Genomic DNA, 27,950 nt, shown 5'->3' with positions numbered 1-27,950 from the left:
ATATTATATATATTTAAATAAAAAGATACCGCATGGAGGACGATCAGAAACAGATTGTACTCAGGAAGTGAGAGTAGGTTTGATTTTACACTTTTCTGCCAATAACATTTATAAAAAAACAATTTGGTTTTAAGAAAAAAACAAAATAAAAGTTTTAACCATATATTCATGTAACACAGTAACTATCTGTTTTATTTTACCAATGAATATATTCATTCTACCAATGAATATATGTGAGAGGGTTTACAACAAAATAGAATTTTTTTAAGTCAAAAAGCTTTATGTGCTTTGATAGTATTATGGGTCAAATCTTTATGGCTTAATATCTTCAAATTACAGAATTAACTGATAAAACCCTCACAATTTAAAGGTCATTTTCTCCCCAATTTGGTCACCTGCCAATTCTCACCAATCAGCCAGCTCTCCTCTAGCGTATGGGAGGGTGAAGGCAAAGACACGTAAAGCCAGCCACTCAGATCTTTTATAACTGTTCATCATGCTGCATCACAGGACAGAGCAACCCACGCAGAAGAAAGCACTATCTGCCCTCTTCCTCATACATTAGATCTCAAATGCCCACGATTGACAGGGGAGACAGTATGCCATCCCTCCCAACCAGTAGCTTGGCCACCAAGTAGCAGTGGGAATTGGAGTATGCCTAAGTCATAATGCCACTGATTTCCCTCTCAAACCAAGTAGGTCAGGTATGATTTGTTATATGCACCTTTCCTGAAGATGCTGAAAAGTTTGACCTTGTCACGTCTTTGTTTGTAAAGGATTCACCAGAAAAAAAATGAGGGATGTGTACTTGAAATCAGCTTCCCTCTCAGAAAAGGGCAATTAAGGCACGTAATTACATACCATTTTGGTGAGGGAAGAAACTTATTAGTTAATGTTTCTTTAACATTTTCATTTGTTCCAGTGACCTCTCACTTAGCGCTATCTAAATGGTGTCAAATACTAGGAGCTGGTGTAATTGTGCTTCATATATGACCTTGAGTGTAGTACCAAGAGAGATGAGGATAGAAACTGTGTTTCAGCACACTTTCTCTAAATGCTTGACATATATCTAGCCAGATAACTATCATCTAGGCAGCGAAGCAGTTAACAACAAAAATGTGCATATGTCAAATGTGCATTTGGCAGAGCTTCTAAAAACTTCAACTTTACAACTATGATTTTTATTTTACTCTTAAAGGTCTAGACATCCAGCCATGGATATGTTTAAATCAAGAGAATACTGAAAACAAATATTATAATAAGTAAATAACCTAAAGTTTTGTTACTGTGAGTGTGTAAGAAATGTGTACTCAAGGTTTCCAGACTAAACTGCATTGGGGAGTCTCTATGGAAACGTTTTTCAGTCTTAAGTTTCAGAAAACCAAGCTAAACTAATAGCAGGTGGTGAATATGACTGACAGAACACAAACTGGAAATGGACACGGTGTCTCATAAGCAAAGCAAATATGTAAAAAAGAAAGAATAATCTAACTGAATCCAAGCTTATTTGATAACAGCACAACACCCATATCTATCACCATATTCGGAATTATTGAGTTATACAGAAATCCTAAAGGGAAAATGGAAGAAAGGGAAAATATGGTGTAATGATTTCACATTGCTGAGACAAAGAAAAATGAGATTCAGTGAGTGAAGGCGCATTTATTTTCTGCACCTACAAACTAGAAAAATGGGTTTACATCAGCACAGACAGGTAAGAGGAGAAAATGATTATAACTGAAGTTTAACATAACGAAAAAGTAACATGGCATATGCAGGGGTATTTTCAATGCTTTCTTTAGATTTAGAATTAAATTGCGATTTTCAGAATACACTTTTAGTTATCATTCCTAATGGTGGTGGGAGAAAACTGTCCCCTGTGCTGTCCACTGTCCTGCACTCCCTCCAGGATTTTGCGATCGCAGAAATGAACGCAAAATCAAGCAAACTCTGTAATATTGGGAGGAGCTTGCAATTTTTCTAAATTACCACAGATTTTCTGCAGGTTTGGCCCCGGGACGCGTCATGTGACATCATCACAACACGAATTCAGCCGAAGCCCTCTTCGATTCCCGTGCGTCAAGCAGCTAAAAGGTCTCAATTACCAACAACCATCACGTCGAAAGACCATGCAAGAAATTTTGTGCGATTGCAATTTCACAAATTCAAGTAGTTTACGCAAAAAAATGACAAAAAAATCTGCAGGATGCATCGCTAAAGCATTTTTGGCTGCAACAATCACACACACACACAAAAAAAAACTCAGTGAAATCCTGCATGGACTGATTAAAACAACCCTGTGTATGTTGAGTTTTTGTCTCAGGCCCTGACCTTTGTCAGCACAGACCCAATACAACTTCCCTGTACCTATACATATATATTATATGTTTATAAATGATTACACTAATTCTGCTCATTAAAAGTGGTCTGTGGAGACCTTTTCCTTAAATCCAAGAACATCGGTCAACACAGAGGCTGTGAATAAGACACTGCATAGGATTTAAACATGGCTTTTTTCAACTCTGTGCCAAGTCAGCCATGGTAGATTTAACCCCAGAGAACTTAATATTGCCAATAAATACTTATGTAAATAAGGAGAGTTTACAGAAAAACCGAGGTGTGACAAAGTACCTAAGTACTCAGTCTTGTTTCAGCGATTTATATGAAGCAATGGTCTGGTGAATGAATGAAAGAATAGAAGAAAGAAAGTAATAAAATGTTGAACAGTTTCACTTCATTAGCTAATTTAGCTCATATATTAGCCAATTTATACCTTTTCTGTTTTTTAGTAATACTCATAACTATACACACTTAGGGAAAAAAATAACGTTTTGATGCATTCTTGCGCTTAGTGGTTAGCACGTTCGCCTCACACCTCCAGGGTCGGGGGTTCGAGTCCCACCTTGACCCTGTGTGTGCGGAGTTTGCATGTTCTCCCCGTGCTGCAGGGTTTCCTCCGGGTACTCCGGTTTCCTCCCCCAATCCAAAGACATGCATGGTAGGCTGATTGGCGTGTCCAAAGTGTCCGTAGTGTATGAATGGGTGTGTGAGTGTGTATGTGAGTGTGCCCTGCGATGGATTGGCACCCTGTCCAGGGTGTACCCCGCCTTGTGCCCGATGCTCCCTGGGATAGACTCCAGGTTTCCCTATGACCCTGAAAAGGACAAAGCGGTATAGAAGATGGATGGATGGATGGATGGATGAGTTCTTGGCTTCCTAAATGAAAGGAAACCCCACTCTTGCAGGATTCCACATCGAAGCTTTAAGGGTTTCCATGCACGGACAAACCAAAGAATGCTGAGTGGATCCAGATTAAACCTAAGAGAGTATGTTGTGAGATGAAGTGGCTGTATATGAATAAATGTAAATTAGAAATGAAAACCATCTATACAATTAACAAACAAACAAAAATGTGTTTTTTTTACTCTTGAGGATATAATGCATGTAGCTTATACCCTTCGGAAAACCATTTCTCAAGATATGGGTGAGTAGGACAACATTTCAAATCCTGGTTCATTGCTGTATTGCCAAGAAAACTGTTGTGTAATTTGACAGTCTAGCTAACATCAGTTGTTGACATAGGCCATGCCACTGCTGTATCAAAACCCAAACTAAAATCAAACTGTAGCAGTGATGGAAGATTATTTCATACCACAAAACACTGATGACATCAAATGCAACCAGAGTTGCTTACGGACCCTTTAATGTGGTGCACTGATTGTCCTGTCCGCTGTGTACAATGTCTACACAAGGTACCTTCTGTAAACTGTATATAACATACACATTTTATGTCTTATAGTTGACTGCATCACACTGCACCGCATTGGAAGGGGTGAAGGATGCGGCCCGAACAGACGAACAAAACCGCTGAAGTAACACGTTTCAAAGGCAGAGATGTGGCTGTAGACCAGAAACGTATAAGTGATGAAGCTGAAAAACAGACCCGAGCGTGACATCACCACCACATCAAGGAAAGTAGCTTCATGCACGAGCCCGCACGAGCCAACATCCTGCATGTGGCTAAAGAACTGCACGGCAACAGGATAGTGAAAACACAACCCCGAACTACCGGAACAGCACAAAGCCTGACAGAGAGCCAGCAATATCGCTCCGCGGGGAATGTGGGCGATCTCGTGGCCCGCTGGCCGGAACGCTGCCTCCCCTTCTCTATCAGAACGCTGAATTTAGCGTAATGTTGACATACAATACAGCGTATGACCTTCCAGGCCCGAGCCGCCTGCAGTCGCTGATTCTCGCGCGACTCTCCTGCGATTCAAACACCGAGACAAAAGCACACGCGCATTGTTCCGGGCGGCTCATGACGTCCTCCTGTCACATCCACCTGTCCCGAGCGCTCGCCTTTCGCCTCCATTTGCGCTGTCTCTTCAAGTTTGTTCGTCTCGTACGTGCGAAAAGGAAGGCGGAAAAAAACTCACCTAAAACGCCAGAAGACGTTGGCTGGCACGAGGCGCTTTGCTCCGGCTTTTCCGTTTCTGCTTGCGCGCGGTGGCGGTGGCGCGAGCCGTCAGGATCGGCGCCGTTACTGGCGGACGCAGCGTCGGGCATGCTGCTGAAGCGGGGACTGACTGTTGGAGCTTTTATTCCAGAGGAGAGGGGAGGGGGTGCAGTGTCCTAGTCTGCAGAAACATGCAGCGAGTGCCGGTTCGGATCGGTTACCGGGGGTTAAGTGAAAAGGAGCGTGAAGGGACGGTTGTGGGTCATCCTGCTTTGTAGGGGTTATGAGTGCAGATCCGCCGCTTTCTGATCAACACAGGCTTTACTATGGAGGAGGGACAAAGGAGCGAAATGACACATCGTCTCTCTCTCTCTCTCTCTCTCTCTCTCTCTCTCTCTCACACACACACACCTTTGTCTTCCTCTCCTTTTGAGGACCTTCCACTCACGTAGTTATTAACGCAGCTAATTCATTTTATGCCTATATCTAAATCTAACCCTAACCTCACCCACCAAAAGGACACAAATAAAGGCTTTCTGTAAACGAACAAACAAACATATAACAACAACAAAATACTACTACTAATAATAACAACAACAAAAAATACTACTAATAAAAACAACAACAAAATACTACTAATAAGAACAATAAAAACAGCCTACTACTAATAATAACAACAACAATAACAATACTACTACTAATAATAACGACAACAAAAAATACTACTAATAACAACAACAATAAAAACAACAAAAACACTACTAATAACAACAATAAAAATAGCCTACTACTAATAATAACAACAACAATAACAATACTACTACTAATAATAACAATAACAACAATAAAAATACTACTACTACTAAAAACCACCACAACAACAACAATAACAACAACAATAATAATAGCATTTTTTTGTCTTGTGGAACCAGTAAAATGTCCACACAAGGCCAAAACTGTCAGACATTCTCATCCGTGTGGCAGACATTTGGTCAGCACCAAGATATAGAAACACACACATACAAATACAAACACACACACACACACACACCCCGATCAAGGGAGCTAAAGCCAAGTCTCTCAAGTTTCCCCTAACTTACTCCCACACAGGAGCATTAAATAATGCAATTCAGTATAGTATTTTGATATACAACCCCAATTCCAAAAAAGTTGGGACACGGTATAAAATGTAAATAAAAACAATGCAATGATTTGCAAATCTCATAAACCCATATGTTATTCACAATAGAACACAGAAAACATATCAAATGTTTAAACTGAGGAAATGTACCATTTTGAGAAAAAAAATAGTCATTTTGAATTTGGTGGCAGTAACAGGTCTCAAAAAAGTTGGGATGGGGCAACAAAAGGCTGAAAAAGTAAGTGTTCCTAAAAAGAAACAGCTGGAGGAATATTTTGTAACTAATTAGGTTAATTGGCAGCAGGTCAATAACATGATCTAGAGAGGCAGAGTCTCTCAGGAGTAAAGATGGGATGGAATCTGGATGGAAGCAGATGTTGCTATAAAACCTGTATATACCTTTCCAGATGTGCAAGCTGCCCATTCCATAGGCACTAATGCACCCCATACCATCAGAGATGCAGGCTTTTGAACTGAGTGCTGATAAAAAGCTGGATGGTCCCTCTCTTTGCCTCAGTCCATTTTAAATGAGCTTTGGCCCAGAGAAGACAGTGGTGTTTCTGGATCATGTTCACATATGGCTTCTTCTTTGCATGATAGAGCTTTAACCAGCATGTGTGGATGGCACGGCGAACTGTGTTCACAGACAATGAGTTCTGGAGGTGTTTCTGAGCCCATGCAGTGGTTTCCATTACAGAATCATGCCTGAGGACCCGAAGATCACAGGCATGCATTATTGATTTTCACCCTTGTGATTTTTCCAGATTCTTGGAATGTTTTGATGATATTATGCACTGTAGATGATGAGATATTCATAGTCTTCACAATTTTACCTTGAGGAACATTATTCTGAAATTGTTCCACAAATTGTAGATGCAGTTTTTCTCAGATTGGTGAACCTCTGCCCATCTTTACTTCTGAAAGACTCTGCCTCTCTAAGATACTATTTTTATACCCAATCATGTTACTGACCTGTTCCCAATTAACCTCCAGCTGTTTCTTTTTAGTAGCACTTACTTTTCCAGCCTTTTGTTGCCCCGTCCCAACTTTTTTGAGACGTGTTGCAGCCAAAATTACATTATTTTTTTTATTAAAATGGTACATTTCCTCAGTTTAAACATTCGATGTTTTCCATGTTCTAGTGTGAATAACATATGGGTTTATGAGATTTGCAAATCATTGCATTCTGTTTTTATTTACATTTATTTACATTTTACACAGTGTCCCAACTTTTTTGGAATTGGGGTTGTATATAGCCACGTCATATTGATCCCATAGGTAACATTACTCATACATGCCATTTCTGAATCATATAAAAGGTACTATATACTACACAACCATGAGTTAAGAATGTTATCCTCAGTAAAAGTCAATATGACATTCTCTGAAGGAATTCAGTTTCTCGGTATCCAAGAGGCTGAATACAGCATTGTGAGTGTGCACTTAAATTATAAATGAGCAAGTGAGTCTGAATCTATAAACACATTTTAACATATGACATATGAATGGCATGAAAATATATACAGTGTCCTCTACTAATATTGTCACCCTTGGTAAATATGAGCAAAGAAGGCTGTGAAAAATTGTCTTTATTGTTTAACGTTTTGATCTTTTGTTTAAAAAATTTCACAAAAATACTCTGCTCACATAGATATCATTGCATTCTGTTTTTATTTACATTTTACACAGCATCTCAACTTTTTTGGAACTGGGGTTGTAGACTATAAATATAAAGCCAATCATGTTACCACTCCCTGTGGTATCGCATTGCAGTGGTTTGGTTCGTGTTTTTCCCCCGACCACTTTTAGGTCATTTAATCAAATCAGAAAGCACTGGCATAATTTCATAGCAAAACACTAAAACTTGTGTGACTCATTACTCTCAGCAGGTGCATTCAGTAAAATGGTGGTGCTAATGAAAGGCAGACTGAGACAGATGATAAAGAGCTGTATGGTTTATTTATCAGCACAAAAAATATCCTCAGAGATTAATATTTTGTCTATGATTCGAATGTAAATCATGTTGTCTGAGATCCTAAGGTAGCAGAGTTTCATTATCAGTTACAGAATATATGCTTTAAAAAATAATGGATATTACAGTGCTATGAAAAAGTATTTGCCCCCATCCTGATTTCTTCTGTTTTTGCATATATCCCATAAGAAATAGTTTTAGATCTTCAAATGAAATACAACATGAATCAAGGGCAACCTGAGTAAACACAATACAGTTTTTATTTTTTTACTGAAGCAAATAAAGTGATCCAACACCTATCACTCATGTGAAAAAAGAATTGCCCCCTTAAACTTAAAATCTGGTTGTGCCACCTTTAGTAGCAATAACTGCAACCAAATTCTTCCGATAACTGGAGATCAGTCTTTCACTTACTTCTAGGACTAGGACTTACTCCTGTGCTTTGGATCATTGTCTTGCTGCATAATCCAGTTGCGCTTGAGTTTCAACTTATGGACTAAAGATCAGACATTCTCCTTTAGGATTTTCATTTTTCATTGTAGAGAGCAGATGTTTCATGCAAGAGAGGCCTGTAGATCCTTTGATGTTGTCCTTGGCTCTTTTGTGATTTCCTGGATGAGTCATTGCTGTGCTCTTGGAGGAATTTTGGAAGGTCGACACTTCTGGGAAGGTTCACTACTGTGCCAAGTTTTTCCATTTGGAGATAATGACTCTCACTGTGATTCTTTGGAGTCCCAGAGCCTCTGAAATAGCTTTGTAACCCTTCCCAGACTGATGTATTTCAGTCACCTACTTCCTCATCATTTCTGGAATTACTTTCAACTTTGGCACAGTGTGTTACTGGGTGAGACCTTTTAACCAACTTCATGCTGTTGAAAAAGTTCTATTTAACTCTTGATTTGATTGAACAAGGTTCTCAGTAATCAGGTCCGGTTGCGTCTAGTCCAGCTGAACCCCATTATGAATGCAGTTTCATAGATTTGGGAAATTAGTAACTAGGGGGCAAATATATTTTCACACAGGCCCAGTTGGTATTGGACAAGTTTTTGTTTGCTTCAATAAATAGCATTATCATTTTGAAATTTGTATTTTGTGTCTACTCAGGTTGCCATTGTTTTTATCTTAGATTGTGTTTTAATTTCTGAAACAATTTAGTATGAGATATACACAAAAACAGAAGACATCAGGATGGGGGCAAATACTTTTTCACAGCACTGTATGAAGAAAAGAGCTATCAACCTGCTGTACAGCAGCACTATGGCAAGAGACTGCACGTGCAGTGTAATGCTACTGTAAGGCTAAAATAACACTAGGAGCTTTATGTGGCAATAGTCATGCAGTAGACTGGATATCTAAAATCATGCTCAAAACTGCTAGCTATAGACAGGACCATACATATTTCTGTCCCTATTGCTGTGTAGATACTAAGCAACCCTCCCCTCACTGCTGAGAGGAAGACAAGCCACATAATTTCTGCTTACTCACCATCCTCATGCCTTACCACCTCTGCAGAGAGGTGCACCATGCTGAATGAGCTCTGGGATCCTGCTGTTCTCCCAGCTCATCCTTCATGTGTTTTATTGCCCAGGTGCTTGGTGTAGGCTATTATTTCCTGTAGCCCGTTCATAATATTTTATTTTGGCAATAAATCCTCATGATATTAATGTAAGCAAACCCATGGGATGAAAAACGAGATAAAATGTTTCTCTTTTTTTAATTATCTATTCTTACTTTTAAAAATTTTGATTAATTTTTTTTGTAAAGTCATTTTGTACATGTTGGGTTACAACTTTTTAGCTTATTTCCAAGTAACAATAATAAAAGAAATAATTTGTACCGGAATCACGATGTCATTAGATATTTGTATGAATTTATCAGACAGTAACACTAATAAATTGATGAATTGTTAAAAAATAAACGAGACGACACGCCCTCGTTATTAAGTATTTTTAAAAAGAGACTTCGCAAGGCCATAGATACTATCTGTAGGGTTTTTTCTTTCTTTCTTTTTTTATATTCATTTTCTAAAGAACCGGATCTGTCCATATTTACATTTGAAGTGTCAATACGGATACTTTATGAGGACGCACAGAGGCGGGAATTGAATTTGATTGACGGCATTTAACAACGAATTAGAGCTGTCTAGAAATAACGTCATGGCGACGCGGACCAATGAAATTCACAAAAAACAAAACAACAGCAACTTCATTGGATTTTAAACGGGAAGACGGGTTTTCAGTGCATGTGTTGGATGGTTTTTTTTTTTTTTTTTGTAGTTTCTGGTACATGTATTTAGAGTTGTAATTCAGTCTAAAAAGTGACACAGTGTTAAATCTATCTATGAGTGCTCCAACTAGAATAACATTCGTATATTGTATTTTTTTAATCTTAAGCATATAGCATCCTTAACAGAAATACCAGACGCCTACCATGGCGCTTGCCGGCTGCTGGAGGATTGCCCTGTATAAAAATGTCACAAGGTTTGTGAGATCCGTCGATCGGATTTATAGTAGCCTATGCATTTTTAAAAGTCCGATCGCTATGACGTTAAAACCCCCGGATGACGAGCACCTTCATAAACCTTATGGAGAATGTACATGTTTAATTCCCTAGGCCACGAGTGTACCTCAGGTGTCCTGTCGTCTTTGGTCGGGCTTGCCCTGTTAGACCCGTGTGCAGTAGACCTGCCCCTGGCTTTGAGGACACGATCTTCGCGTTGTCTTCTGGTAGAGGTCGGTGTGGAGTAGCAGTGGTGCGTGTGAGCGGACCAGATGCAACCGGAGCTGTGCGCGCTCTGACCGGCCTGAAGCGCGCGCTGACTCCCCGCACTGCGCTCCTCCGCAACATCACACACCCCGCATCTAAGGAGCTGCTGGACCGGGGCCTTATCCTGTGGTTCCCAGGTGCGTGATCAGGATCGTGATGTGTGGGGATAAGACTTCATCCTCTGGGATGTTGTATTGCTGCAGGTTATGGACAAAATATAATGTTACTTTGCTTCATGCTTATGTGAATCTTTGTCACCTTATATAGTTGAGGTCTTTTTTTATTTTATTTTATTTTATTTTTTAAAATTTTTTAAATAAAATTTACACCATGCAGAATCTGGAAAATGATTATAATTAATGATAAATAATTTATAATAAAAAAAATAGGGTTCATAAAAATTGCATTTTTTTTTATTTAGTTCTGCCCTCAATAAGCTATTTCACATAACAGATGTTTACACATAGTCCACAAGACACAATAATAACAATAATGAATTTACACAAATGAAACAGTTCAAAAGTTTACATACGCTCGATTCTTAATACCGTGTGTCGTTTTGTGAGAGTTGTTCATTAGTCCCTTGTTTGTCCTGAGCAGTTAAACTGTTCTTCAGAAAAATCCTCCAGGTCCTGCACATTCTTTAGTTTTCCAGCATCTTCTGTATATTTGACCCCTTTCCAACAGCTATATGATGTTGAGATCCATCTTTTCACGCTGAGGACGACTGAGGGACTCGTACACGACTATTACAAAAGCTGCAAACATTCACTGATGCTCAAGAAGGCAACACGATACATTAAGAGCCTGGGGGGTGTAAACTTTTGAGCAGGATGATTGGTGTAATTTATTATTTTATTGGTGTAATTTATTATTTTTTATATTAAAGATCTTTTTTTTTTTTTTTTTAAATTTAGTACTGCCCTTAAGAAGCTTCATAGGATATTTACATGCTTCCCAAAAGACAAAATAATAACAATTTACACCGGTCATCCTGCTTAAAATTTTACACCCCCCTGGAATACCAGTACCATACACACATATTCATACCTAGGGGCAATTTATAGATGGCATTTCACCTATTGGTATATTTTTATGAAGTAGAACTCCACACTGACAGTAACCCAAGCTAAGGATTGAACCAGGGATCCTGGAGCTGTGATCTGGCAACACTGTACCACCGTGCTGTCCTAAAAGTCCACGCTTAGTTTTTCTTCAATAGCTTCCTTCCTGTTTGAAGTATATTTTGAGGTTATTTTATGCATACAAATTAATAACAAGAAGGACTGGACTTGGTGGTGGTGGTTATTATAATAAAGGAACATAAAAACTCACATTAAATGGCAGTTTTGCAGCAAGGCTATGCAAACTTTTGCACTTAACTGTATGAATGAATTATTATATATAAGCCAGTGTTACTTGACATTTTAGCTCCGTTCTTGATTTAACATGCACCTCATAGTAGGGCTGCATGTTTTGAACAAAAATCATAACATAAATTATGCAGTTAAAATATGCATTTAAAACACGGGTGAGTGCTTGTTGTGACATGGGTTAATGTTGGTCAAAAATTATTTGCTGCATGACGTGAACGTCATTAAAACATTTCTCATCTGGGCCAGTTGACCAACTATGTACTTTGTGGTTTCCTTCAGGCCCTCACAGTTTCACTGGAGAGGACAGTGCTGAGTTTCACATACATGGAGGACCTGCTGTCATTAATGGTGTTCTACAAGCCCTGGGTATGACTCTCATCTTTCATGAAACGTTCATAGGATTTAATGCAGTGTGATGAATGAAATGCTGCTGGAACCGGAAGTGTGGGCTTTTCTGTGGACTGAGTGCTGTGAACCTTTTTACCCACAAGATGGCAATAACAGGTAATTAATGTTGATATTTAAACTCCATTTTTTTGTATTTGCATTTTAGGTAGCCTACCTGGACTGAGGCCTGCCGAGGCAGGTGAGTTTACCCGACGCGCGTTCCATGCTGGAAAGTTGGATTTGACTGAAGTAGAGGGCTTGGGGGATTTGATCCATGCAGAGACGGAAGCTCAGAGGAGACAAGCTCTCCGGCAGATGGCAGGGGACCTCAGTCGCCTCTACAATGACTGGAGTCAGCAGCTTAAGCATGTATGTAATGTTTCCAAAGACCACACAACAGAGTCAGGTGTGTTATTAGGTATCCTTGTTCAAACATAAAGACCGTGTGTCTGTGGTTTAGTATATTATTTTTTGACGCACGTTATGCTTGGAATTTTTTCAAGAATAAAGGTTTATTTTTCCATGGGGGTAGAAACTTTTGCACTTCTCTGGAACCTCAGTATCAGTAACATCTCAGTGGCCCAGTCTGAATACTGCTAACACTACTGGCACATCTTTAAAGACAACCTGAATTCAGAACTGACCTCTTTCCCTTGTTAGCACTTGTCCTGTGTTAGATTGTACAGAAGACATCAGTAATAATCACATTTAATTGTCCCTAATGTGCAGCAACTTTTTTGCATCCTGTGATAGTGACAGGTAGGATTAAAATGATAACAGCAAAGGTATGTCCACGACCACATTTCATAAGCCCTGGGTCAGGTTCTGATCCAGTCACATTCACCTAAATATTTTCTTTGCCTTGGAAATTCAGTATATCATGTTGGGGAAGAAAAAAATTGCACATGTATTTCTGTTTCACGTTGTCTTGTGCAGCAATGAGCCACAAGAGACTGATTTTTTTTATCATGGGTAAGGGAGTGCTTAGACACAGTGCACAGCAGAGTGCTTAAAACTGCCTTACCTTTGATAACGGCATCTTTTTTTATATATATATATATAAAATCCAGTGTTCAATAAATATTTAGATTCATTTTTTAATAAAGTTTGCAATGAACATTTTGTCCCCATATGCAAGTTTAATGTAGTTTGTTAACTTTGGTTGCAACATAATGGGCAAGGATTAGCGCACTCCATTTGACGAAACAGTGGCCCTAGTGTAACAGCTTTTTTGGCTTAAAACCTTGTGCATTTACACAGAATTCAATTTCTGTGATGTTCACAAGTGTGCCTATATTGAGGATTTTACACCAGCTTTGAATGAAGATCAGCCAATCAGATTTTAAAATCAGAACTACCGGGTCTCCCAAAAGTCTCCATAGATAGGGGGGAAATGAGCATATTTTAGCAAAATGTCTTCCAAAATTTTTCATACTTAGTTTATATTATATATATGTATTTTTAAGATAGCCTTTAAGCAAGCCTTTGACAAAAGAAGAACGTATTGAAATCATTCTCATGGCTGGACCGGGAAGCTGCACAGGAAACATGACACTGTTACCAAACTTATTAACAAATTCGAAAAGACTGGAAGTGTTGTGGACCGACCGAGAAGTGGACGCCCACAAACATCCACTGACGAAGACACAACCAACGTGGTGCTGGGAAACATCGTCTTCTATGTATGGAGACTTTTGGGACACCCTGTATTTTATGTTTTATAAAAATGCATTTTGCAGTTCATGATCTGATATTTTAATACACCAACAACAGGTGGCGGTGTCGGACTAAAACTATCAGTGTTTCTAATAACATATCAAACAGCAGTAAGAATGAAAGTGTGCTTGTATGTTTGTAGGAGCACACATTAAAATGTCTTTGTATAATATATATTTTAAAAAAAAAGTAAAAGTAGTTTTAAAATAATGTAATACGGAAGCCCTAAGCGGCCGTGCATGATTAATTTTTTTTCTGTTGTTTTCTCGTGATCTCGTCTTAATTTTCCTGTGTACTGGACATCCATCATCCCGAAGTCAGTGGGTTTTTTGGTTAAATGCCTGAAATAAGGTCTGCAGTTAAGACAAGCTCAAGATATGTTCACTTTTTATACTACGCCATAAAATACATCAGTAATACCCCACTCAGGATTTTTTAAAAAGCTTTTACATGTCTGGAAAAAGACGGTTGCTAACACGTGGCTAAACGGGACTACAGAGGTTGTTGGGGACATTAAACGTCATCACGCCGAAGAGGAAAACTCATCTACTACAGCCTCGTTGTGTTTATACTCGCACTCGCAATTCAAACTTCCCAACTTGTAGATTTATCAATTTATAGTATTTTCCAATTGTATTGTTTTTTTTAAATAAAGATTGAAAGAGTTGTCGGAAGCGTATCGGTGGTGACGTTGAAGTCATGCGACCGTGGTGTAGTTCGTTTATAGCTTAACATTAGCTTTTTACTTCTGGCGAGTGTAATTAGGCTTTAAAATCTTATGAATCTTATCTTAATGAATGAAACATGTAAGAATCATAAACTTTTGTTGATCACAGAATTTATTTTCTGCAATAATCCAAAAGCCAGTGGAAAAATCCTATTGGATTTTTGTGGAGGGAATCAGGGTGATGCTAACTTCCGTGGTGGCCTACAAAAACACCTCATCCCTGCAGGACTGACGACTTCCACATTAGTGTCCCACACTTGAGAAGGGGACACACATCCCTCTCTCTTAATGCGGAGATAAAGTCCATCTCTACAGCGGGGAATTATTACAGTGATGATGGAGAAGATACCAATATGCATGTAACACCAGTCCCATTCACAAAGCCGGAGATTTTCTCTGGATAAAATGACATCGTTGTGAGAAAACAACTTTTTGTTATGTCGAGATCACGAGAAAATTAAGTCGAGATCATGAGAAAACAACAGAAAAAAATTAATAATGCATGACTGCGTAGGGCTTCCGTAAGGTAAAGCTGTTACTATTTCAGGGTTTCCCCCCCAAAAGTAGCTGGTTTTGTATATATATGTGTGTGTGTGTGTGTGTGTGTGTGTGGTGTTCTGCTTGTCTCCTGCCTGTTTGTGTTTGTGTTTTGGATCTTACCCAGAACTGTTCAGTAGGTGAAGAGCACAGCTCGGCAGGCAGGAAATCCTGCCATGGGTGTACACCAGACTCTCTTATGTTCCTGAGGGACTTGAGTGACAGGGTGGCTCACTGGTCTCGTAAAGAAGAATTGTGTAACTCCAAAACACACATGTTGAGTGGTCCAACAGAACTCCTGCAGGAAATTTACTGCCTGGTGCCTTTGCAGATTACGTAGTGGCCTGGGGACACTTTGGAATAAGAACATGGATACTTTTCTTAAGTCTTTTAGATGTGTCTATATTTGAGCACTGTTTGACTACTAAGTAGTTTCCTTTTAGTTATCAACCCAACAAATGCAAAAGAAATGCAGAATGCCTTACTGAATGAAGTCACATTTTTATTTATTTATATATTATTCGTTTTATTTTATTATTTATCTAGGTGACTTAAAATATTATCGCATTATCTTTGAGAAGTAGGTTTACTCGTTGAGACTTGACACCTAAAGGGCTTTAAAAAAATAAAATAAATAAATAAATATATATATATAGGCAGATGATTGAAGTTTAATGTTGTAAAGCTTTGGAGAGTTTTGATAATCAGTTCAGTGTCCTGATAAGAAGTACCAAAGTTTTCTTAGTTGGTATGAAGGTAAAATAATTACAATTTTGGATTGTGTACCCACTTCGGAGGGGGGTGGGGGGGCTTGGAGTCTTTAAAAGGTAGTAGTGCATGTCATAATTAATTAAGCTATGTAGACTAGTTTGTAATGAATAAATGATTTGCTATATACTGGGTGATGTGGAAAATAATCAGAAAAAGCAGTAGTTACAGTGCTGTTGTTGGCAGCGGTTGTGATTTAGGATTGTGTAATCTTTTTTTGTTTGTGTTTCCCAACCTTTCCTGGGAGGTCTGCAAAAACATCCCACCATTTGGATATAGTCCAGCTCTTTAGCTTGTGATGATTAAAGCCAGTATGTTAGTTTTCTCTGCTCTCACAATGACCACGGCATAGAAACAGAAGTGTTCATGTGGGGTAAATTCTACCTAAAGAAAAGTCAAAGTGAAATTTATAAAAAGTGAACACTTATTTGCAGGGAAAAGGGTCTTAATTGGTTTTATGAGTTGGTGGATTTTTACAAATTTGGAGTGTGAGGATAAGGAAATCACACGCGGCTTTTTATTTTGGACCATAACGAGATGTTTTTCGTTCAATTGCAGTGTTTAGCGCACGTGGAGGCTTTCATTGACTTCAGTGAGGGTGAGCTCATAGAGGATGGAGTCTTAAATCAAGGTGCGTCTCCAAATCTTGAAAAAACCCAAAACAAAACACTTAAGGCTCATTTTCCGAGTACAGAATGGAGAAACTTCCTGTTTGCACCAGGGAGTCTGTTCCACATCCACTGCATGGAAATAGTATTGGAGTCCAAGTGCTGAAATGTTAGTTTCCTCATGGAGAAATTGACAAATGAAAGTCTCAAAGCAGCTTTTTGTAATACAAAATAACTATCATATCCATGTGCTCAGTGTACCTGTTATCATTTCCTTTGCATCTGTATTAGGCAGAGACACATTGTATTTGTGTTGTGAGCTGTTTCTCAAGAGAATTTTGGGACTTTGTAGTGCGTCAAGGAACAAGGCTGTCACAGTCCATCTCCTTCCTCTGAGTGACATCAGCTTGGCTGGCAGTGGCTAGAAGCTGAAGTGCAAAAGGAAACTGGCTTTGAATTGAAGTTTAAAAGATTTTGCTTGCTACAGCACTGGCATATAAGAATTGGCATAAAAACAGCAGTTGATAGTACACACATTATAATTTAATTTGCACTACACTACTATCCAAAAGGGGTTGAACGACTCAAATGATATTTGGCTTAAAGTTTCATTTCCGTTCAATATTTAAAAAAAAAACGTGTGAAATAATACCTGAAGTTCACAACAGATCCAAAAATCACCCCAAAGTAATTAATATTACGAATCTGCACTGAATCACTAGTCTGTTGTGTAGTTCTAGGAAAATTAACCATGCCGTGGTGGTGTGATGAAAAGCAGAGAAACCTGGTTGATACTTGACACATGATTTTGCAGAAGTAGTAGTAATGCAAGAAGCATTGTTCACACACCTGTCTGCGAATCTTATATACACCTGGAAGATTTAAAAGCTGCATTCGCTAGACGCCACGTTCCGTCAAACTTTCTCTCGAAGGTTTTCCAGACGAACTGTAAACTTTCATGATTTCATGCACAGTAATGTTAAACATACCGACAAACTCTGTTTCTCTTTAAAGCTTTCCGCCATCATCATGATTAACGTCACGAGCTGCGTCTCAAATCGAAAACTCTGACCTTAACATTCAAAAGTATTTCATAATCCAGAAGACTGGTAGACGAAACGGACCTTTCGGTAGGTTTGAAGGCTACGTGAGAGGTTTTTAAAATTCAAACATATGAAAGTAGTGTTAGCACTCAGTAACAGTCTAGAATAATACATGAGTATGCCGTTTTGAGACACAATACAAGAAGGACCAAGATCAAGATAAGTAACATGTACCCTAGTCATTTAAATGTGAATGTGACTCCCAAAAACATTTGAAAATATTACCGCACACACACAATCTGCCTTCAGTGTTTCTAATATGAATTTGTAAGATAAATGCATGAAACAAAAGAGGAGATTGAGGTTCTCCTATGACCCCATTTGTAAATCAAGCGACCCCACGTGGGATTGCGACCCCTAGTTTGAGAACACCTGCCACAATTCTGACTCATTAAAACTGTCATAATTGGATGTTTAATCTTCTCATGCAGCGCTTTTATTTCTATCCACGCAGTGGACACGGCAGTATCCAAGCTGCAAGTGGAAATACAGACGCATCTCTCTGATGAGCGGAGAGGCGAGCGACTGCGCAGTGGTGTACATGTGGTGATCGCAGGATCCACCAATGCGGGCAAGAGCAGCCTTTTCAATCTACTGTGTAAGAAGCAGTTTGTGGTATTGATGTACATAAATGCCTGGTTTCCTTAGTTGCAATGTGATGCTTTTATACTTTGCTAGAGTATTATTGAAATTGAATGCTCGTACTCTTTCTTAATTACATTTCCAACATTTTTTAGACGTTTTATTATTATTATTTCTTTTTTTTGGACATTCAGTGTAATCTTTACAAATACAAAGCCAATGACCGTATGCTATATATCAATCCAGTAGATTAAGTTTAGCATCCAATCATTTCAGTTTAACATCCAATCAAGTCCATCAGTGTAGAAAAAACTCATGCCAAATCGTCATCTGCTGTAGCAGAATGTAGTTAGCGCTGTAGCTAACAATGTGTCTGAGTTAACATGTTGTCTAACTTAACCGGCTAGAGAGGAAGTCAAATTCTAGCTAATGGTAAAATTTGGTTATTTACACGATGTTTTACTTTAGATTAATTCATGAGAAAGACTAAATAGCATTGGTCTTTGCATATGAGTATATGCATTTGACAAATATGATAAAGCGTTGTTGTTTTAAAATGGTTTTAAATACATCAGTAAAAGTTAGTGTTTACGTGAAAACATCACGTTACTGAAACATTAGTTAAAAACATTGAGTAAATTTAAAAGCAGCTTTTTTTTTAAACTTTCACTTGAGTACATTTTCTGGCAAGATACTTCCACTTTTAATTGAGACAAATTTTGGCATATTATCTACGCTTTCACTTTTTCAACTCCAGGTACATTTGCTTAATTTGGTTAAATGGCCACACTGTGGTTCATTTAAATGGTACCGTGCTTACGCTCCGAACATAGTCCATCCATTTGTCCGTTTTCTGTAACGTTTATCTTACACAAGGTCACGGGGAGCCTGGAGCCTATCCCAGGGAACTTGGGGCACAAGGCGGGGAAACACCCTGGACGGATAGGCACAATCACACACACATTCACACACCATAGACTATTTAGAGATGCCAATCACACTACATCGCATGTCATGCATGGAGGGAGGAAACCAGAGTTCCCGGAGGAAACCCCTGTAGAGCGGGGAGAACACGCACACACATCGGGAACTCCTGACACACAGGGCGGAGGTGGGAATCGAACCCTGGAGTTGTGAGACAAACGTGCTAACCACCGTGCCCCGCATAGTCATTACAAGACTTAACACATCATACCAATTCAAATACCACAGACCTTTATGAGTTATGAATTATAGTCACTACTATCACAACTTTTGGAGTTTATAATTTCACAAAATGTAATTATTTTGAAGACTGGTGAAATACAAAGTTCTGCTTCTGCTATGCATATTTTCCAACCCGCCAGTTAAAACTGATTTAGATCAGAAGGCTAAACACATGGAAACATCTTTTATTACGTAATATAAGATGGTGCAGCACATTGCAGATTGCAACTAAGGTCTGGGGGAATTTGAGAATTGTAGATTTAGATCAATTGAGTTGAAATAGAAATTAATATTATTCATGTTCCTGTCTATGAAGTTTAAAACAATAAGCTGCTCTGGCTGAGACGACAGCCGGATGGTAATTATGCAGAGATTCCCTCCAAACTATTTAGAAGACCACCATCTTCATCTTATTTTTCCATGTTTCCGCTTTGGAGATATTTGCGGCTGAACAATGAGTTATTCCATGTATGAAGAACAAGTTCTACTGTTCTCACACTACTCTGTCTAAAGGCTAACCTTAGAGATGTCTTTAACCCATTAGTCATTTGGCAGAAATGTCACAAGGTGGACTGTGAAATATACAAATGAGTCACTGTCTGTACTTGAGACGAACGTCCTGTTGTGACGTGTTGGAGAAATGTTAAGCATCATCGGTTTGTAAACGTGTTTCCTTACATATCAGACAAGCGATTCTCAGTCTAGAGGTGAAATCCTGCAATTGTTTTATGAAGTAGGTCGAAGTTTCTTTTTCGGGATTATTTGGATAAATCTGTGTCTGAAATATCACTAGACATAACAACTCTAGGCAGCAGTTACTCGGGCCACATCTCCTTCCTCTGCCTCTGTAACATTGTAAACGAGCAGGAGAGTTTCGAAAAATGCATAGGCAGCTCAAAAACAGCTTATCCATGCAGAATAAAATGGACTGCAATGTGAGGTTCTATCTGCTGTTCCAGTTGCCTCTTCTTTTCTAGTTTATTATATTTATATATGGATGCTTATAAAAAAATATATAAATACTTTTGAGCATTTTAAGGTTTTTACCTTTCTAAAATATGCTGCCTTTATGATATACTATGTAAATAGTATAGTGTAAATTTACTAAGTTACTGGAAGTAAACTGAGGAATAAAAAGAAAAACAAATGATGCTGTTCAAGTTTTTATTTTTATTTTTAGCATTAATTGAAAACATTGAAGGAAGTGAATAAATGATGATGATGATGATGATAATAATATAGGGTCTTGAAGCTTATCTAATCAGTGTACATAGTGTTTTCCATCTCTGGCACATAGTTCAGTAATGACAGGAGCAAGGGTGCAGGACAGGGTGTGTGGATATCGCTGGGTTTCCTGCCCTGAGTGACCTGCATTCATTAGTTCTCAGTTTTATTCCTGTTATTGTTTCCAGTCCGGCTCAGACTTGTAGAGCTTGTTCTTTTTGTTTTTGTCATTAATACTGGGATATAGTGTTTAAGAAAACAAACAAAAACATTAAGATATGTACATGTAAAAATCTCACACTCACATATACACTGTATATGGAAACTGTATATATGAGAACTGTATGAGTATTCTCCTTATGTGTTTCTCTCTCTCTCTCTCTCTGTGTGTGTTTTACCACAGGCCAACGTCCTGCAGCTATTGTGTCTCCTATAGCAGGGACCACTAGAGACGTTGTGGAGACGCCACTGGACATCGGAGGTTTTCCGGTCCTGTTGAGTGACACGGCAGGTTTGAGGGAGACAGATGACAGCGTGGAGCGAGAGGGCGTCCAGCGTGCCCTGAAAAGGTAAGAACAGCTTGTGGGAAAATGGTGAGTAATATAAACAACACTGTGTCAAATTTAAACACACTGACATTTTATAAATATGGCGCATTTTTTAAAATGGCCGGTGGAAGGAAGCAAACTCTTTGGCTTTTCCTTAGTGTGAGTGGATACAGTGATTTTGAAATTTCACCTCAGGTATATTTCCTGCGCTCTGCTTTGTTAAATTGTTATGTAATGGAAGTATAGATTATGCGGTGTTTATGTAATAGATATCCATCTTTAATAATTAAAAAAAAAAGAAAGCAAAGATGAGAGTACAGGTATACTAGGCGTATATTTTGTAGCATTGACAGAGGGGAAACCATAAATGCACATTTATCTAAAAACATTGCATAGAATCTTTCATACAGTGAGTGGTTAGGGTGCGACACAGGGTTAGAGGTTGTAGCTTTATTTGACTGTAATCTAATGAAATCACGTTTATGCAGTGCGTTTACCTGTACATATTATGATGCACATATTTTGTGACTACCTGATAAAATCAGTTGATTTTGAGATTCCACACACTTAGTGGTATTAGTGGAATTCACACCATGAAAGCACTGGTAAGGTCTGATGAGGTCTCTTTCAATATTCTGTAGAAGAATAGTCTTCACTGCTGTTGTGAACAACAAACAAACTATTTATTGGGACATATTGAAGCACACACACTGAGGGGGTCATGTAGGGGTTAACAGAATTACACACACTGGTACTAAGACATCAAGATGAAAGGAAAAATCTACTTATAATGACCTATAATGAATATATTTTCAATGGTGTCCAAGATTTATTTTACATTTACATTTATTCATTTAGCAGATGCTTTTATCCAAAGTGACTTACAAATGAGGAAATACAAGCAAAGTGGTATATCAAGAGGAGAACAATACAAGTAGTGCTACAATACAAGATCTTTAAATTGAGTTCTAGAAAAGCAAAGTGCACAGAGTAGAGGTGTAAGAGCCAGAGTAAGGTGTTTGTTTCATTTGTTTGTTTTTTATTGGGTTAGTTAGGTGTTCACGGAAGAGGTGGGTCTTTAGCTGTTTTTTGAAGATGGTGAGAGATTCTGTGGTCCGGATTGAGGTTGGAAGTTCATTCCACCACTGAGGAACAGTTAGTGTGAAGGTTCTGGAAAGGGACCTTGAGCCACGCTGAGTAGGCACTACTAAGCATCGGTCATTAATCGATCGCAGATTGCGTGAGGGAACGTAAGCCATCAGGAGAGAGTTGAGGTAGGAGGGTGCTGTTCCAGACAAGGTCTTGTAGGTGAGCATCAAGGCCTTGAATTTGATATGGGCGGCTACAGGAAGCCAGTGGAGGGAGATGAAGAGCGGATTTTATAACAAAATTGAAAATTAATAGACTTTTTTTGCCTTAAACTTTCATCTGCATGTTGGTCTATTTTCACTTTGGTAAATGCTTTTCTACAATATCTAAAATGCCATTCAACTACACGCTGATGATGGGAATTAGCTCTCATCTCTACACTCAAACAGATCAGCTTCCAAATTTCAACTTCCATGATACTGCCATCCTCCAACAAAGCCATTGTGATTATCATCTGGTAAATAATGGAATTACATTTAATTCATTTAATCCATTTAGTGCCAGAAGTATCAAACGTAACTTTTCAAGAAACGGACAAACCTATACAACGAGAGAAGAAAAACACACCGAAACTGAAAACAGTGGAATTTTACATGGTCTTCAAATTCTTTCTTTTCGCTCTTCATGATTTATGAATGCACTGCCAGAGTTTTTGTTTACGCTTTCAAAGGTTTCGTTTACACTCCACAATTTTACGTTCATTCTGGCACAAACCTCTTGTGTGGGTGGGGTTTAACAGCGATTTACTCTCATTGGCTAGTGAGATTTGTTCGGCAGCTCCCTGACCAGGAAGTAGAGACTTCAGTGATGTGAATTTTGGAGAGCGTTCTTTATGCAGTTCTCTGTATAGTTATAGTGTTTGTACTTCGCGGTGGAAATGACTTAAAATACAGTTTTTAAATGATAATGTTATTTATTGAAGCAAAAAAGTTATCTAATACCAACTGGGCCTGTGTGAAAATATATTTGCCCCTGTAGTTACTAATTCCCCAAATCTATGAAACTGCATTCATAATGGGGTTCAGCTGGACTCGACACAACCAGGCCTGATTACTGCAAACCCTGTTCAATCAAATCAACACTTAAATAGAACTTTTTCAACAGCATGAAGTTGGTTTAAAGATCTTACCCAGTAACACACTCTGCTGAAGTTGAAAGAAATTCCAGAAATGATGAGGAAGAAGGTGACTGAAATACATCAGTCTGGGAAGCGTTACAAAGCTATTTCAAAGGCTCTGGGACTCCAAAGAGCCACAGTGAGAGTCATTATCTCCAAATGGAAAAACTCGGCACAGTAGTGAACCATACCAGAAGTGTCGACCTTCCAAAATTCCTCCAAGAGCACAGCAACGACTCATCCAGGAAATCACAAAAGAGCCAAGGACTACATCAAAGGACCTACAGGCCGCTCTTGCATCAGTAAAGGCCACTGTTCATGACTCCACTATCAGAAAGACAATGGGCAAAAATGTCATCCGTAGAAGAGTGGTGATATGAAAACCACTGCTAACCCAGAAGAACATTTAATGTTCATCTGAATTTTTACAAAACACACCTTGATGAATCTCAAACCTTTTGGGAGAATATTCTGTGGATTGAGGAGTCGAATTTTAGTTGTTTACATGACTTTGAACATTGCTGGAAAATCTTTGTTTATAGGAGCTAACAGCAAAACCTGATCGTTATTCCTTTATCTTTGGTATAACTGATTTTTTTTCCTCTCTATCAAACGACATTGTAACTTTGCTAGCACTGTTCCCCTGTGACGTCAGTCTGGCACACAGCCATTAAGTTCTCACAGCAATAACACATACGCCATCAACCAACAAGTTAGTATCATGCTCGCTAAGCACATCACAAATATTTTATTATAAACACATTTAATGTGTTCCAGGGTAGAGTTTTCCTTTAAGCTCTACACAGGCACTGTGCACAACAAATATGCTTATGGACCGGAAGAATAACGTTCTCTCTTAGTCATTTGCACGTCCAACCTTGAACATAAGTGTTTTGTTGTGTCCACTTCAGCAAGGAGCAGTGTGTCATCCAAGGTTAAAATGCTACAATCATTGTTGTATGTGTTCTTTTGTTCATTTAAATTGTGAAAATTACTACAAAATGTCAGTTTTGTGTGTCATTTGATAAAGTGTATATTTCATTAATACGCACTGTTTGAAAGATGATCAAATGTTTGCTTGTCCAAATATGAAAAAAAAGGCCAACAATTTTTTTAAATTATTATTCATGTTCAGCCTTCTTAAGAAAAAAGTTGTCCAAAAAGTCAGAAGTCTTCAAACTGAGACTACCATGTCTAATCTGAGCAAGGTGTCTTATCTGCAAGTATTTAAAGAAGTCTGTTTTAGGAATATGATACTTTGCCTGTAACACCTCAAACAACATCTGTGTGAAATAGATCATATTGGATCTAGGATCTTTAAGTTATTAAAAGTAGTATCTTTTTGGTGATAAAGTTGTCATACTGGTCAGGTTGTAAGTAGAAGCCATAATCGACAAGGCAGAAGTGTTTTAGAAAGAATAAGCATTTTTTTTATCTCCTGTCTATAGGGTGGAAGTGGCAGATCTGACACTGGTGGTCGTCGACTCGACACAGCTTCCTCAGGAGCCTCGGATGGTGCCAGGTTTCCTGAACGACTACCTCAACAGTGTGCTGCCAAAAAAGATGGAGCAGGGTCACGTGCAGCAGTGTCTCCTGATCATTAACAAAAGTGACCTCTTGCCTAATGAACACATGAGCATCATCCAGAGAGCCCTCAGTGACCTGTTTACTGCGGCTGCAGTCAGTATTCTGTCGTGTAGTACCGGAGCAGGACTGACTGATTTCTTGAAAATGTTGCAGGAGAGAGTTAAGACAATGTAAGTGAAGCATTGTGAGGTTTCTGTTCCTGTGTTTTATGCAGATTTGGATCTGCACATGAGATAACCTGAATGGAAATATTTAAAAAATATTATTTTATATCAGGTTAACCTTGCTTATGGTGGAAACTTCTGTATATTCATAATGACATCATGCAGCAAAGGGGTAATGAAAAATTCAAGTTTTTCAAGTTCAGTTTTTCATATTTTCAAAACACTAGCTCTGAACACGGAGTTGATCTTCATCATTTCAGTTATTGATGTAATGTTTTGAAAGTGTGACTCTGAATTTGTAAATCTGGATTTTGCTGCCAAAAAAATGAATTTGTGTTTTCTATACTGGATTAATATCGTTGAATTTAAAACCTTGTGCACATGCCATGTTTATAAAATTTTAACTCAACGTAATCCAACTACAAGCTTTCACTTACACATAATACCATCCCTTTTCTCCCTTTTCTCCCTTTATTCCAAGGTGTGCGGATCCGCTGGTCGGCAGCCCGAGTCTAACTCAGACCCGCCATCGGACTAACCTGCAAAAGAGCATTGAGGCCTTGAGTCAATATCATAAGTACAGAGATGTGGACCTGGCGCTGGCCGCAGAGGGACTGCGATTAGGCCTTAGCTGCTTGGGTAGAATCACTGGCAAGGTTGGCACTGAAGAGATCTTGGATGTGATCTTTAGAGATTTTTGCATTGGGAAATAAATACAACACTGTTCACAGTCCTTATGTCTGATTTAATGTTGGCGGACCATTTTAAACCACTTTAAATACACCAAATGATGTTATGTGGTTCAGAATTTTTAAAGCAGTAGCTGTGGTACTATTTGCTGTTTAAAAGAAGATGTATCCAGCCTTTTTGGTAAGATTTCACTAGTAAGAGCAAATTAAACTATTTAAAACTAATCCCAAAATAAGCAGTACTATTATGGTGTATTCAAGCAGAACTTGTGAATTTGTATTTGTTAGAGGGGACCGTGAACTTATTATTTGCTGCTCAAGTGGTTGAGAAAGTTGAAAGAATACTTCTGCTACACCGTTGCTAAGCAACTGAGAAATATGGACGCTATGCTTGTGATTTAGTTAGCACGTGTTTCATACAAACCATTAGAGCAAATATTTGTGAAAAATTTGCCTCAAATGTGCTGGTAAAGTACTAATAAAAGACTCCATATGACCAAAACATCATTGTAATTGCGCTTAGCATCGAGTACAAATCCAACTTTGAGGGGTACTGCCATAGTGAGCAATATCGACACTGGCTACGTTTACATGCACATCACGTTTCGTTTCAGGTCTATATTCGGGTTGCAGCCATATTCCGAATACGATGTTTATATGCGTACAGGCATCGGAGTATTCCTGTATACGTGGTTGTTGTAAGTATGCCCGGGTTGCCATTCCTAAATACCTAGCCGACAGCTAAGCATCTGTTAGCACCCACAATTCTTAGTGGGCGCATAGATCTCCTTTCAGTGTATTTTCTGAATAAGGTGATTACATGCAACAAATTTCCGATTAAAACAGGCATATTCAAGGGGTGGGAATCAGAATTTTGGGGGTCGATGACTCGATACTAATCAGAATATTGCCAAATTCCGATTAATATCGGAATATTGATGTGCATGTAAACGTAGATTTTTCCACAACTCATGAACTGGGAGTTATTAAACACATTTAGACATTTGAAGTGGTGAATACCACAAAAACAGGCCCTTCATGTGTAATCATTTTGTAAACAGGATGTATTTATTGATAAAGACTTCCAAGCACTTGTGTAAATCGCTCTGGATTATGCCAACCATGAAAATGTAAACATGATAAACATATGTAGTGTCAGACACAATACGCAAAATAGGCTAAATATGAAGCAGATTTGTACACAAGACTCAAATGTTTATGAGAATTATGGCAAAGGGGATTTAAAAAGTGCATAATAATAATAATAATAATATCCAATTTAACAATGAAAACGATCTAACAGTTACAGCATTCCAAGTTGTAGGTATTTATCATAATAGTTTATTTTTTCACCTTAGGATAGGAAGTATTTATTTTGGTATTTTAGGGGTTAAATGAAAATGCTACGTATGCCTTTTTGATTCAAGCGAACGTTTTGGATGATCTTTCGACTGTAGAGGAAGCAAACAGCTTAATGGGGGCTCCCACAGGCCTTTGTTCTCCTGTCAATCCGACCTTCATTTAAATATTTATGCTCCTTTGTTGAACTCTTCACCGCTCTGATGGCATTGCCTTGTGCACGATGGAAAGGCGCTTAAGGCAGCATGCTGTACCCTCACCTTTTCCTACTATTCATCGCAATGACGTCATGCTGTGTTCAGCCCTCTGCAGGACTTAACAGAGGTTAGAAGGTCTCACAAATCACACCACACAGTTTCTGCAAGCAAAGTATGTACTGTACTTCAATTCATAAAACAGATGGTCCTTGGTCCTAGGATGAAGAATGAACTGACATCCGTGTTCCTTAAGAATGATGTTTAAGGTTATACAAATATAGTTACTAACAACAAAAGTTAAGAGAGTGACTGTGGTGTACTGTACTTGAATAAAGGGTGGCGTTCATCTTTAGCGAAGTAAAAATGCAAACAAGAAATAATATAGCAGAATTAATTTTAAATCTTAAAACTTTCACTTAAAAATGATTCAGATATTGTCTATTAATCATACTGAGCAATTTACTGTTAAAGTGACTAATGGGAGTATTATGCAAAATTGTGGTTTCATGACTCTGGTTTAGATACAGTGCATCCAGAAATTTTTCACCCCCTAGTGATAATTTATTTATTT

General features: G+C 38.5%; 2 protein-coding genes across 3 annotated transcripts in view; one reads left to right on the top strand and one right to left on the bottom strand.

Annotated features, from left to right (window-relative positions):
* ano8b (anoctamin 8b) overlaps nt 1–5,604 on the bottom strand; it is a 35,892-nt gene extending 30,288 nt beyond the window's left edge. For both annotated transcript variants that reach the window (XM_053634187.1, XM_053634188.1), the window contains exon 1: nt 4,437–5,604. In XM_053634187.1, the coding sequence (XP_053490162.1) occupies nt 4,437–4,566 (130 nt within the window). In that variant the 5' untranslated portion in view covers nt 4,567–5,604. The remainder of the gene's footprint in view (nt 1–4,436) is intronic.
* A 3,240-nt stretch (nt 5,605–8,844) lies between these two features.
* gtpbp3 (GTP binding protein 3, mitochondrial) lies at nt 8,845–26,431 on the top strand. The gene is made up of 9 exons (XM_053634492.1): nt 8,845–10,049; nt 10,183–10,472; nt 11,991–12,077; nt 12,265–12,467; nt 16,405–16,477; nt 18,012–18,155; nt 20,973–21,138; nt 24,832–25,140; nt 25,616–26,431. Exons 1-9 carry the CDS (start codon nt 10,000–10,002, stop codon nt 25,845–25,847), a joined length of 1,554 nt encoding a protein of 517 aa, XP_053490467.1. The 5' UTR covers nt 8,845–9,999; the 3' UTR covers nt 25,848–26,431.
* Nucleotides 26,432–27,950: the final 1,519 nt, after the last annotated feature.

This window comes from Ictalurus furcatus, chromosome 10 (assembly GCF_023375685.1).
Source record: "Ictalurus furcatus strain D&B chromosome 10, Billie_1.0, whole genome shotgun sequence".
Classification (NCBI taxonomy): Eukaryota; Metazoa; Chordata; class Actinopteri; order Siluriformes; family Ictaluridae; genus Ictalurus; species Ictalurus furcatus.
This window is presented reverse-complemented; position numbering and strand designations above follow the sequence as displayed.

Bases quoted from the DNA above. Each gene is read 5' to 3' on its own strand.
- gtpbp3 (XM_053634492.1), top strand. From the start codon at position 10,000: ATGGCGCTTGCCGGCTGCTGGAGGATTGCCCTGTATAAAAATGTCACA. The intron at 10,473-11,990 runs GTGCGTGATCAG...GGTTTCCTTCAG, and splicing joins CCTTATCCTGTGGTTCCCAG to GCCCTCACAGTTTCACTGGA. The intron at 25,141-25,615 runs GTAAGTGAAGCA...CTTTATTCCAAG, and splicing joins CAGGAGAGAGTTAAGACAAT to GTGTGCGGATCCGCTGGTCG.